The sequence below is a fragment of the Bidens hawaiensis genome, unplaced genomic scaffold (genome assembly GCF_021521415.1).
Source record: "Bidens hawaiensis isolate Kalapana, Puna unplaced genomic scaffold, B.hawaiensis_p1.1 tig00013130_1, whole genome shotgun sequence".
NCBI lineage: Eukaryota > Viridiplantae > Streptophyta > Magnoliopsida > Asterales > Asteraceae > Bidens > Bidens hawaiensis.
Genome location: NW_027492111.1, coordinates 54,411 through 68,406, shown reverse-complemented (window position 1 = coordinate 68,406; position 13,996 = coordinate 54,411). Strand labels below are relative to the sequence as shown.

Genomic DNA, 13,996 nt, shown 5'->3' with positions numbered 1-13,996 from the left:
GTGAATTAGTTATTTCCTTAACAAACAAACATGTACAAGGCATTATTTGTGTTCGTTCGGTTCGTTTATGGCCCTAACCGAAACTAAAAGTACATATAATTCGACACTATCTTATATTTGCGAGGGCAGTGTAAATGAATGATGGCAATATTGTAAATTAGAAAAACATCAAAATTTCCATTCAAATAATGTACGGCTGGCAACAATCGAAGAGCCTTCAAATGCGCATGCATTCCCACCATTAATCCCACCTTCATCCCCTCTTACTGTCTCTCTCTCGCATTCATTACATCTCTAATTCAATCACGATGGAATTCACGGATAACTCACGGCAATCTCTCATCCCAAACTTCCTCTACTCAGCAAATGGATTCGGTGCCATTCACAATTTGTCTACGAATCAACAGAAATCATTTCCCTCATCAATTTCACCGTCGTCATCGGTTACCAAAAGAGCTTTCGTGGTTCCAGCTCCGAGTGAGCCACGAAAGATCGCGATGTTTTCTCCGGCGTATTATGGAGCGTGTACAGCTGGTGGTATTCTTAGCTGCGGTCTCACGCATATGGCCGTAACACCACTGGATCTTGTCAAATGCAACATGCAGGTTGAATTATGTGTTCTTATTTGTAATGTAATAAATTACTTCTTAAGGTGATCAAATGGCGTAAAAGACCAACTTATCCTCACGTGCAACGTAAAATACCAGACTTAATTGAAAAAGTTGACGTGGTTAAGACAAAAATTAAACACACCGTATAAAAAATAAAACATAAAGGAAAATTATTATGCAACGTCTGAATTTTATAAAAATGTAAAGAACGAATAGTGCAATTCACTCGTAACAACTCTGAACTAAAACATAAGTAAAGTTGCAAATGCATATCAAAATTGTAAACATGTATTAAATTATTGTGATGCCATCTAATCACATATCTTAAAACATTGGGTAATAATTTAATGAAATCTTGTTACATTTGCAAGAAACACATTTCCATGTATTAAAAATAAGGCTACTAAAGAGGTCCGAAGTTTTATTGTGCCCAAGATTATATATTCCTTTATTTTTGTTTCTTGTGTGTATATGCAAAGTATGAGGGTGTTTGGTTGATCTTTTAAAACTAGCTTATTTGTTTATTTGTTTGTTAAAAAGGAAAAGGTATTTGGTAAAGCTTCTTCAAGAGCTTCAAAATGAAGCTTTTCAAAAGTGTCTTTTGCTTTTCAGAAAGCAAATAAGTAAATTTAAAAGCTCATGCAAACACCCCTATTTAAATTAAAAATATAACGTTTAATCCCATCTATTACAAACTTGTGTAGTTTATCATTGTCGGTCCTAGTCTCGAATAAACATGGAGGGTTACAAGGCTACATTTATTTTCCTTAAAGATGCTTAAGACATATATGAATGTTATGGATAAATGACTCATGATCTTTGTTTAATGATCCAACTTTTCAGATAAACCCAACAAAGTACAAGAGTGTTTCTTCTGGTTTTGGGGTCTTACTCAAAGAACAAGGAATGAAGGGATTTTTCAGGGGCTGGGTTCCAACTTTATTCGGTTACAGCGTACAGGGTGCTTGTAAATTCGGGTTTTATGAATTCTTCAAGAAAAAGTATTCTGACATAGCGGGCCTAAAGTATGCAACCAAATATAAAACATTGATCTTCCTTGCTGGGTCCGCATCCGCTGAGTTTATTGCTGATATTGCTCTTTGCCCGTTTGAGGCGGTTAAGGTTCGCGTCCAAACAAAACCTGGATATGCTAACGGTCTGTCGGATGGCCTTCCAAAGTTCATTAAAGCTGATGGTGTGTCTGGGTAAGATTTTGTCTTTAACTAATTTTCAGTGTTTTCATAACCGGACACGTTATTAAACCGGATGCCTCACATATCCACTGGTCAAACTAGATGATGTCATAAATTATATATATAGGGTTTGGATCTCTTGAGAACTTCAAAAACTCCTGACACCAATCGTTTTATTTATTTGTTTTATGCATTCAACGTTATTTGTGGGTAGTTTTGCCATTTATTATATGTGATTTTGCGATTATATATATGTAGTCATAAGTTTACATTTATATAAAAACTAAATTGCATGCATGTATATGTGTAATAACGAATATATAGGGGAAATATAAAATGAAAACTCATTTGAGTCGTGAAAACCCATGAAAACCCTATGTAACATCGTTTTTTTTTGTTTTTTTGCACATGCAATATATGTTGTTACATATAATACAAAACATCGAAAAATTAAAAAAAAATGTTTTGCAATTTTTAACATTTTTTTATTAATTTTATATGTGTTAAAGAGAGAGAAAAAATTATATTTACTTTTACATTGTTTATTAACTTTAATTGTGTACCAAAAGTTTCAAACTTTAATTAAAAACATGTGGTTGAGAATGAGTTTCTAGAGTTTTCACAACTCAAGTGGAGTTTTTATTTTAGCCTTACCCTATATATATATATATATATATATATATATATATATATATATAGGGGAGATTTCAAATGAGAACCCCTTTGAGTTTTAAGAACTTGAAAGAACTCAGTGCAACGATTTTTTTTTCGAAATTTTTTTTACACATGTGTAATATGTGTAAGTTACATAAACGTAAAAAAATTACAGAATTTTTTACACACCGACTCGACTTTTTACACATGTGTAACGGACATAAAAGTTAGTGTAACCACTTACATCTTTTCTCTCTCTCCTAATTTGACTTTTTTGCCAGATTTAATCTCAACCACATACTCTAATACATTTAATTAAATGTGTGGCCTAGAATGGAGTTTTTAAGTTCTTAAAACTCATCATGGTTCTCAAAATATCCCTCCCTTATATAAGAATACATATAACAAATAACAAAACTACCTTCAAATTATATTAAATATAATATATAATAAAATATAAAAATGAAATGATTGTTGTTAAGAGTTCTTAAACTTCTTATATTGTTTGGAATTTTTGAAATGAAGCAGATCTTGTATGTAACTAATTTATTTTTTGGTGTAGATTTGTAATACTAACTGAATATAGAGATTGAAATAAACAAATATAGAACATGAAGTGGTAAAGGAGACTCTAAAATCAAAAATAAAAATATAAAAATAAAAATATTTGAAATCTGGTCCAACCAGTAGTCTAGTTTAGCCAGCTCGACTATAACCGGCCGGTTGAAATGAAGGCGGTTCAAAGGTACTCAATTGGACCGGTTATTCATTTGGCCTGACCAACAGGTTAGGTCCGGCTCTAACAATAGTAACTTTATCTTTTTAACTAATTTAAAAGTTTAGTTGGATAAGTATTTGGTTCTCATATAGTTTTGATATTATGTTACAGGCTTTTCAAGGGTTTAGCTCCTCTTTGGGGAAGACAAATTCCATGTAAGTTCTTAACTACTAAAGTTAAACATGTTTCATAGAGTTTCTATATAATCATGCCAAGTTAAAATGGTTTACATTTGTAGATACAATGATGAAATTTGCATCTTTTGAAAAAATTGTGGAGTCATTGTACAAGTATGCCATCCCGAAACCTAAGGACCAATGTAGCAAAGAGTTGCAGCTTGGAGTGAGCTTTGCTGGTGGTTATGTGGCTGGTGTGTTTTGTGCCATTGTCTCACATCCAGCTGATAATTTGGTTTCTTTCCTTAATAATGCTCCAGGGGCTACTGCTGGTGATGTAAGTACTATATATCTCCATATTGTTTTTACTTTTTATAAGTGTATTGAATCACATGCTAAAATGCAGCAAAAGTTTGTTACCTTCATAGTTCATACACATCCAAACATGTCCTTTAAAACATGTGATGCAGGCTGTTAAGAAACTTGGTTTGGTTGGCTTATTCACTCGTGGTCTCCCTCTTCGTATCTTTATGATCGGGACTCTTACTGGAGCACAATGGGGAATCTATGATGCTTTCAAAGTTTTTGTCGGCCTGTAAGTGTCTTCTCCGTCTAATTCAATCAAAACACGTTTTCGGTCAACCTGACCCGACCCATTTTGACAAAAGGTGTTTCAGGTCAATCTAGTTTTTCAATATTAATTACATATAAAACAATCAAATATATGTGTTTTCAATTGTATTAACATTTTAGTTATGCATAAAAACAACTAATAATGGAGGAAGGTGATTTTAGTCGACCTGACATGACTCGACCTGTTTTTACATGTTTTCCAACTCAACAAGACTATGTTTTTTCTACAATGATGAAAGAACAATTTTGTTTGTAGGCCTACAACTGGCGGTGCTGCTCCTCCCGCTAAGTAAAACTACGGGCAATCAGTAAAAGCCAATCAAGCGGTTTTGTATGGTGAGGGGCATAAAGAATGCTCAAGATATATAACGCTAGGTTAGCTTTTGTTACACTCGGTCTGTTATCTAGTCAGACACATCACACATTTATAGATATACAAAGAACGATATGATATATATGTATATATGCATGTATATACTTTCTTAAAGTATAAAGCAACTTGTTGTATAAAACAAGTTTAAAATTTTAAAGTTATCATCAATGTTATTGCAACGGCTTAACGTTAAATACAGTAATGTATATGTATTACATTGGTCACTTAAGAGGGATAAATTCCTTCATTGCTGTTAAAAAAATGAAAAATAAATAAACTTAAAGAGTGCATTACTTTCTGTATTATAAATAGAGCCATAGAGCCTTGATAAAAGAATATTCCCGTTAGGCATTAGCGATTTCTTTTTATTTAGTGAACTTTAGATACACTAATTTTTATTTAAAAGCTAATTTTTTCACCTTATTTTTGTCCTCATGTATCAAGTGAGACTAAAACTCACAACTATTTGGTTGAAAGTCATACACCTTTTCCCCTAAACCAAGTTAGTTGTCTTGAATACACAGATATGTTTTAAGTCCATATGGTATCATGTATATATCACGAAAGTTTGATTGAGTGTCAAAATAAAGGTCCCCGCAATTAACGAGGTTAAGTTTTTTTGTTAAGTGTAAGGGCAAAGTGTTGGCTTAAAACATATTAGGGAGTTCTTAGTGGAACGTTTTCCACCAAAAACATCATCACAGCATTACGGGTGAGGCGTTTTCCACCAAAAACCAGCCTGCACGTTTGTGCCACGATGACATCATGCGAGATTGAAATTATAAGGTTGGGTGTTGTGGACAAGAAAAAGGGTGCCCTCCATGCTATATAGGCAGGATGGCGCCTAACAGAACCCGGCTCCCACTTTTTGAATGACACCAGCCTGATAATGACGTTTTGAAGATTGGATTTTATGTAAAAGTGGCGTGAAGAAGAAGAAACATAGGACAGATAAAATAATATTAAAACCCTAATTTCAGGTGGGCCGATTCTAACTCTAATATGGTAATATCTGGTGGGATGATTCAAAGAAAGAATGTATATGGTGGGTTTTATTTAAAACCCTAAGATTTTCCAAGAATATAATTGATGGACTGATTAAATAAATGTAATTGGTGAGTTGATTCGAACTATTTTTTTAATGTGGGGAGGGAACGAAATTAGTAATAAATCGCAATTCATATATATATATATAGGGTTGGATCAAATACAAATGAAATTAGCGTGCCAATTGTGAGAATCAAGTAGAGTAATTATATATACAAGTAAAGTAATTATGTAATTACATATGATGTAATTACATAATTACTTTACTTGTATATATAATTACTCTACTTGATTCTCACAATTAACACGCTAATTTCAGTTGTACGCTAACTTCCCATATATATAAAGGGTATGGATATAATAAAAACCCAAGCGAGTTAAGAAAACCTCATTAGAACCTTTGATTCATTAAATTTAACGTCTAGGATTAAATATGGATATGTTCAATTACTTTATGCTTTTTTTATGTCATTATGTAAGGCCCTGATTTCGGTGCCCTGCATTAGGTGTTGGATTTACTCATAAACACAGTTTTAAATATCAGAGTTAATTAAAAACTTTTGCGGAATATTAAAAGTCAACCAATTCTTACAAATCATAAAACATGTCTTAAAACACCATAAATAGTCTCAACAATAAACATAAACGACACATGATTCTTTTTTCTTTCAATGCCAGTCTTCCCTTGAATGTCATGTGTCCCTCCTTAAGCTATCTTCTCATCCTACTCACCTACGTGCATACTAAAAGTCAGCTACGCTGAGTGAGTTCTAGTTTAACAAGTCACAGGTTAGTCTTACACAATCATCTTACCTATTCGTACCCGTAGATACCGTTCCTACTTTTATCCTGTACTTGTTCTCTTTAGTCTTACATACACTTTGTTTTATTCTTTCATATGCATACATTTATTCTTACACATTCTTACATATTCATACAAATATTTCTTTGTACTATTCATGCATGTATAATTACTCTTACACTTTCTTACATAACATATAATTATTCTTACATTATTGCACGTATATTATAAGGGTATGTGTCCGACCTCTTGCACAAATATTATAAGGGTGCCACCCGACCTCTTGCATCGATATCATAGAGTCGGCCACTCTATTCTTGCCCAGACATTAGAAGGGCCTGTCACCCTGACTCTTATAATCACATTTTATTAAGCAAACTAGACACATATAAGTTCTTATAAGCATTCTTTCATTCTTGCAATAGTTATTCACATTCATCATATATATATATATAGTCTTACAAGTATACACTATAAGACCCCGAATCCCGAGAATCTTACAGTTGGTAAATCATATAAGAAACTTATAAAAATTTAAAACCAAGAAAAATTTCGTTTTATTTAAAACCGATTTAGAGTAAATAACGGCGGAATAATAAGTGCCAAGATTCCAAAAACTTAACAAAATTTTCTTTTAAACTCAAGGCAACCCATTTCATTTTAAAAACTAGTTCAGAGTATAAAATCAGCGGAAATTCACAAGCACTAAAACAAGTTCCCAAAAATCGGGAAATATGTCCAAAACCAAATTTAAATGCGTTAAGTAATAACTTAAAAATAAACGGTCTTTGTTATTAAATTTTCCCAACTAGCTATGCCTTCAACCGACCGAGTAGTCTCGAGCACGTCCAAGCGGTAAGCATCCGCCTCTTAACCTGAAACTCACACTAACATACACACAAAGACAGCTTGAGCTGAGTGAGTTCAAGTTTTAAATATTGACATCTATATAAATCATTCCAAGTGTTTAAAATATTGACATCTATATAAATCATTCCAAGTGTTTAAAATATAATACGGTATATGAACAGTTAGGCCATAATAAACCATAAGTAGTCATACTTATATATCTATATAATTATATCCCTATGCTTATCATCCCAGTAATAACATCAAGGTCGAGAACACGTACAACCCAAACACGTAACATCCGAGTAATAACATCAGGGTCGAGCACACGTACAACCCAAACACGTAACATCCGAGTAATAACATCAGGGTCGAGCACACGTACAACCTAAACACGTAACATCCCATCCAACGTATGCAAACACAAAGTAGGCATACGCAAACATCCTTAGTCGATAACGACTAATTAACATCGCCAATAATTGGCCCTAAAATAACGCATGTATAAACATACGTGTATATATATATATACACACACACACACATCATTCCAAAATATACAATACTAAAAGTAAGCCTATGGTCATAAAGTAACACATGCGTATACATACATAAATATCATCTCAAGACATGCTATGATACGAGTAAGCCTATATCGTTGAGCCTAGGCTATAAGTAATATATATAACCTTAAGGAATATATGACCATAAACGAGTCTTAAATATCCTAAGGCATAGAATATAATTCACACATAGTTTCATAAGTCCACAAATATAAATAAGGCTATGTAATACCATCCAAAGAGTTTAAATGAGTAAAATCGGGTAAGATTGTAATACGGTGTGTATGCTAGCCCAAAACTTGAAAAGAGTAAAAAGGGGCATCATGAACTCACTTGACACGAGGCACACAATCACAACGGGCTAGAGGACCCTTAAGTACTCCCATAACTCAAAAGCCTGTCGGATTACGAACAATAATTACTAACGGTACCGAATCGACTCGTTTATCCTACGAGGCGTTCTAATATGGTTTGATGGACCTAAAGACCCAACCATACTAATACCGTTTACATCAGCCCCCGAGGCCATGTATTTACGAAAACCACCCTTAGTTAATTCCGGGGACAAAGGATTTCCAAACTACACCCGAAAGTTGTTAATTTTATCGAATACGCGCGTTAACGGGTTGTTTATGCACTTAGCAACCAACTCAGCCCCGTTTGGACCAAATTTAGTAAAATCACAGCCAACCAGTCCACACGACGCTACACGAGTTGGATGGGTCGGTAATTCGCAAGCACGATGCACGAATTACCAATAAATGCGAATTCGCGTTGTACCGACCCGTTTGAGTAACCGACAACCAATTCAGGCCCATTAACATAAAAATTTAGTTTTTCACAGCCCGTATAACATATCGAGGCTATACAATCTGAATTGGTTGTTAATTCCCTCAAACAACACGCTAAACACAACAATCAACAAACTAGACAAACGAAATCCTAGTTTTTCAATCTATTGACAATTGATCAATCAAACGAGCTTCGTAGCCCACGATACTAAGGTAAAACACATATGACATACCTAGGAAGATGACGGAGCAAAACCTCACTTCAAACAGCCCCGACAAGAACACAATTGAACATCCACCGGTTAAGCCTAAAACGAACGTATCGATCAATAACAAGTATAACATGCAGATTTTAGCATGCAAAAATGTATTTTATTACATAGAAAAACCATAGAAATAAATTATGAAATTTTTACCAAAGTTTAATAAATGTCTTAGGCTTATAAAGATATTTTTTTTTTATTTTTATAGTGCACATAAAAATCATAAAAATTCCTCCAACACAGAAAGGTACGTGCAGCTATTTCAGTGCGCAACAAAATGGTTTTATTTTTATAAAAACCATTACCCAACCAAATTAAACGATTCCAATTGGGTTTGGTTCCTAACTCAAAATATTAACTTCCAGAAGTGGAAACAACCAATTTGGACTTGTCGAAAAAGAGTTATGATGTCGGGAAGACAGACCAGAATCCGTCATCCCGCATCAGCTTTGACACTCGATCTTATAAAATCATAAAAAGCATTCAAATCTCATCCAAAAATTATATATTATACCTTTCTGGAAACTAGACTCAAATTAGAACATCATAGAAACAAGAATCGATCAAAAACAATATATTTTCATCGAGTTACAGACCGAACAATAAACGAGTACGAATCTGTCAGAAACTGTTATGAACAAAACTCAAACCCTAACAGGTTTATGACATCTCTAGGGTTCTAAATTATCAATTAACATCATAATCATCAAAATTATAGAAGTTTGGACATTTAGGGTTTATCAAGAACTCATCAAGACATAAAATTGATACATAAAACTTACCAATGAACGTTAGCAATCCTGAGAATCAATCAAAGGCACCACCAATTGCAAGACCCAAGGTTGAATTGAAGATAACTAGGGTGTGTTGGTTGTTTGAAATTGAGAGTGAGGGAGAATGGGTGCAATCATCGATGGTTTTGGGGGGAATTAGGGTTGGGGATTTTTATTTTAATATTCTTTTAATTCTTAATTACAATAATAGTCCTTGTTGAATCAAGTTTGGCTTTAAACGGACTTTTTAACAATGAACCGGGTTATAACGAACCATTGTGACTAAAATACTAACCCAAGTTAGTAAAAATAAAGCCTCGTCGGTATCTTTGCTAAAACTATTTTATAAAAGCCGAAAATGTACAAAGCATGCGCAATCGATCGCAATTTCATGAAACGAGCTATAAACTAAACACATAATCATTTAGAATGAAATTTCACACTGATAATATTATAAATATATGCTTGAGGTATTATTTCATATTTTCACCAACGTTCGGGTCAAACTCGTGTGATTCGATAATTCTCCAATTACCACAACGTGAATGTTTGTGCAATAACCGACACACTTAATTTACCCCAATTAAGTAAAACGCATAAATGAGTGTTTGAGATAACAGAGATTGTATTAACGGTGTTAACCATAAATTGTCGGGTGTCGCAAGCCGCACCTGCCCCCACAGGTGTCAGCACAGAAAAAAACTCCATATTCGTTCGCTTTACGCGTTACCAGTCGAATAACTCAAAACCCTATCAAACGAACTCCGCTTTGGGCAAATAATATATCCACACGTTTTTCTCGACAAGACCCATCAAAGACACCTGTTCTTGTCACTAGAAACTGGCGTCATCGTCGCCGGAAAACTAAACTGGCACCGGATTTTAATCCTAAATGAAGAATTGATCAATAAACGATCATAACAGGCGGATAAATGGACTTATAAAACATATTAAAAAGGCTCCTAAATTAGAAAGGTGAAACCCAGCCTATAAAAAAAACTTTTATAAACGATCAAGCCGGTTACCGAAATTTCCGGGCGTTACATACACATAGCCCTGAAAAACATTTTCAAAGAGAAATGAGGCTAGAACTCACCTGGAGTCGGTTCCTTTCTGAGTTTATGGTCACACATCTTCTCAACTATGCACGGAAAAATTTTATTTTCGTTAATAAGCCTTTACTAAAAATTCGTCAGAAAAACGAATCGGGTTGAGTTGTATAACCAGTCGGATCACATACGAAACCAATCGCATGGATGCAAACCAGTCGCATCGCATGGGAGCAAACCAGTCACATCGCATGGACGCAAACCAGTCGCATCGCATGGGAGCAAACCAGTCGCATCGCATGGACGCAAACCAGTCGCATAGCATGGGAGCAAACCAGTCGCATCTCATGGGAGCAACCAGTCGCATCGCATGCCAGATGAATCGCATTGCATTTCCAAAACTAATCGCATCGCATGCAAGTGCGATGCGATTCTGCCCTGTGCGATCCGATTAATCGTTTTCTTCATTTTACCATTCCTTCAGTTATTTTGCCCTTTAGCCATTCTTTATGACCCGTTTTACTATTCTAATGAGTTCTGGGTCGTAACGACTTTGTCTACTTGCTTTTTCATGACCCGATTGTTACCCGAATCACCATTGTGAACTCATTTTTCATCAAGTTTATGTTTTGCTACCACTACAAGTTCTTACTTGCCTTCATATCAAATCTTAAGACCCACCGAGGTCTAAAACTTGCCCTTCACATCAAAAGCATACCTTACAGGCTCCGGTTTGGTTCGGATCTGGACCAACCCATGGATCTAGATGTGTTTCTTGTTGCTTGATGATGCTAGATTACGAGATCACCGTGGTTCCACTTGGTTTCGGATCTGATGAGAGGAGGAGAGCTTGTGTGTGTGTTTGAGTGTGTGAAAGGAGGTAAAAGATGAAGAATGAGAATGTTAGGGTTTTAAAGAGGTTTAGGAGTTTAAATACTCCAAGCCCATGGACCTTAGGCCCATAACCATTCTCAAGTCCATGCATTAATCCTAAGCCTACCACTCAATCCCATTATTACTTAACAAAATTAAATAACGACACACATTTAATAACAAAACTTTCTTCAAGTTATTATTCTCAAAAGACGAACGTTACACGTTAAAATACATGAAAGGTAATACGGTAAATGCTTTGGGATGTCTTTATCATCTGCCATGTAGTCATAATATCAAAAGTTAAAAGCTTTGATTTTAATAGATAATATAATCGGTTACTTTGAGAAAAAGAATGAGTTTCGAAATCTCCTACACCAATATATGCTTGATGATTTTACTTTCTAACCTATTATTGTTTTTATTTTTCTTACTCTAATATCTATTAAATTAGTTTATATGTATAAACATAAGCTCCTATTTTTAGGTATGATAATGATTATTTTATTTTCCTTACTTTTTATATTTGTTTAATGATTATGGAGTATCTTTCGAGGATTAAATATAAAAATAAATTAATTAAACATTATAAATCAATTCTTAAAAAATCAAACGAGGATGCATTAGTATTACAAAAAGAAAATATATATTTAAATATCTTCGTATTATAATTTTAAAGTGAGTAATCATCAATGTTTATATGTGTGACTAGTTTGTCATGCATATTTAATTTATTTTTACGTAACTTATTTTTATAATAAGACTTTTTAAACTTGCTTTTTAAATGTAACGTCCGTGTATTGAGATTTAGCAAATAAAATAATAATATAAGTTTTATTTAATCATGTGTCGTGTTATGTTATTTAATTCAATTAAATAGTAATGATACGAAAGGATAATATTAGGGTTTGTTATGGGCTTAAGAGTGATTATAGGCCTAAAGCTTTTGGGCTTAACATATTTAAACCCCTAAAAACCCTAAATATCTCATTATCATCATTTCATCATCATTATCAGACACACACACTCCTACGTATACCTCCTGCTCATACACACCCAAACATTCCTTCCTATTCATATCCATCCCATGATCTAGAGTAGCAAGTTGATTTCATAGAAGAAGAAGCTTGTCTAGGAATTTCAAGTGAATCAAGGTCTAAACACGCCAACCATAAGGTATGTATTATGATTACAAGATTTGTCCTTTTCATCTCATCTGCACCTTAATCTTATTTGTTAAGGTGAAATAATGGTTAAACGAACCTTGTAAGTTGAAAACGAAGTGAACCCATAATAACTGACATTAATGGACTTGTTTGAACCGTGTAGTGGGTTTGGATTTCGGTTCAACTGATTTTGGTTCGGTTCAAGTAAAATACGGATTTCGAACCCAAACCGGTTCCAAATAGGCATTGGAACCCGAGCCCCAATTGGACCAATTAAAGGTGATAGACTAGAACCAAAAGTGGATCTATTAGGTTTATAGGGACTCGAACCCGGTTCGATTAAGTTGTGGGACTCGACCCGAATCAAGTCAACTGGAAACTATGGGAGTCGATCCCATTTTAGGTTCGAGTAAAGTAAGAGAATTCGACTCAATTGAGTTGATTAAATTATGGTCGGCTCGAGTTCATGGATTTGCCCGAGTGGAGGAATTGGAACGAGTCAAATGGGGTGGTTGTCGACTAGATCGATTGAAATTTGACTCGACTCATCGAGTGGAGTCGAGTGAAAGGCCTACTCGACTGGTAAGGGACTCGACTCACACGCTCGAGCCGATTGGATCAGGAACACTCGACTCAAGTGAGTCGACTGGATTGAAGATAAGAACTCGACTCAAACGAGTCGAGTAGGTGCAGGGCTGGGTCGGCTCGATTGGATGGTGAAGATCGGTGATGTGCTTAAAGTAGTTTAATAATTATTAACTAAATTAACTAAAAATAAACACTAAGTAATACTCTAGACTCTCTAAAACTCGACTAAGCTACTAACCGGCAAGTGAACCGATCGACTCTAGTAAAGCTAAGTAAGTCCGGATATCGAACCCACGAGACTCTCTAAATTACGTTTATTAGCTAATTAGACTCGACTATAAACACGACTTATTAACTTATATTTGTTTGGGGGGTTTTTATTTAAAATACTAATTTAATACTATTATTAAAAACTAATTAAGAAAACAAGTAATTTAAACGAAAACAAGAGTTTGTTAATTAAAATAAGATGATGACGAGAAAACTACCTAGGCTAGAATCCCCTAAATTTCAGTTATGAATTAACCAGGAAAATATTTAGTTATGGACTGGGATCGTAAAATAGATACTTAAAAGAAAACCCGAACATGACCCCTGACCTTTCTCAAGAAGACACCTATGGGTTTCTAATAAGTTTTAACGCACACCAGTATTAAAAATAAAGTTCCCTTACGGTCACCTAATTAATTATGATCTAGTTCCTTTATACGAAATCCTACCTTACGGCGCGGAAATCAAAGGCAGCTTAAAATATTTAATCGATTTAATAGACAATAATTAAATAATCAAACCTATACGGACTCCTTACGAAGAACTAAATCTAGCAAGATCAAATAATAAATACCTATCAATAACCTAGCACTTTACAGATTTA

General features: G+C 34.4%; 1 protein-coding gene across 1 annotated transcript; it reads left to right on the top strand.

The window, feature by feature from the left end:
- Positions 1-308: 308 nt before the first annotated feature.
- On the top strand, positions 309-4,278 carry LOC143543523 (mitochondrial phosphate carrier protein 3, mitochondrial-like). The gene is made up of 6 exons (XM_077035830.1): positions 309-605; positions 1,455-1,816; positions 3,348-3,391; positions 3,475-3,689; positions 3,823-3,947; positions 4,242-4,278. Exons 1-6 carry the CDS (start codon positions 309-311, stop codon positions 4,276-4,278), a joined length of 1,080 nt encoding a protein of 359 aa, XP_076891945.1.
- The last annotated feature ends 9,718 nt before the right edge of the window (positions 4,279-13,996 follow it).

Excerpts from the sequence above, each read along its gene's own strand:
- LOC143543523 (XM_077035830.1), top strand. The coding sequence starts at position 309 with ATGGAATTCACGGATAACTCACGGCAATCTCTCATCCCAAACTTCCTC. Across the intron at positions 3,690-3,822 it reads CAGGGGCTACTGCTGGTGAT|GCTGTTAAGAAACTTGGTTT; the intron begins GTAAGTACTATA and ends CATGTGATGCAG. Across the intron at positions 3,948-4,241 it reads TTCAAAGTTTTTGTCGGCCT|GCCTACAACTGGCGGTGCTG; the intron begins GTAAGTGTCTTC and ends TTTTGTTTGTAG.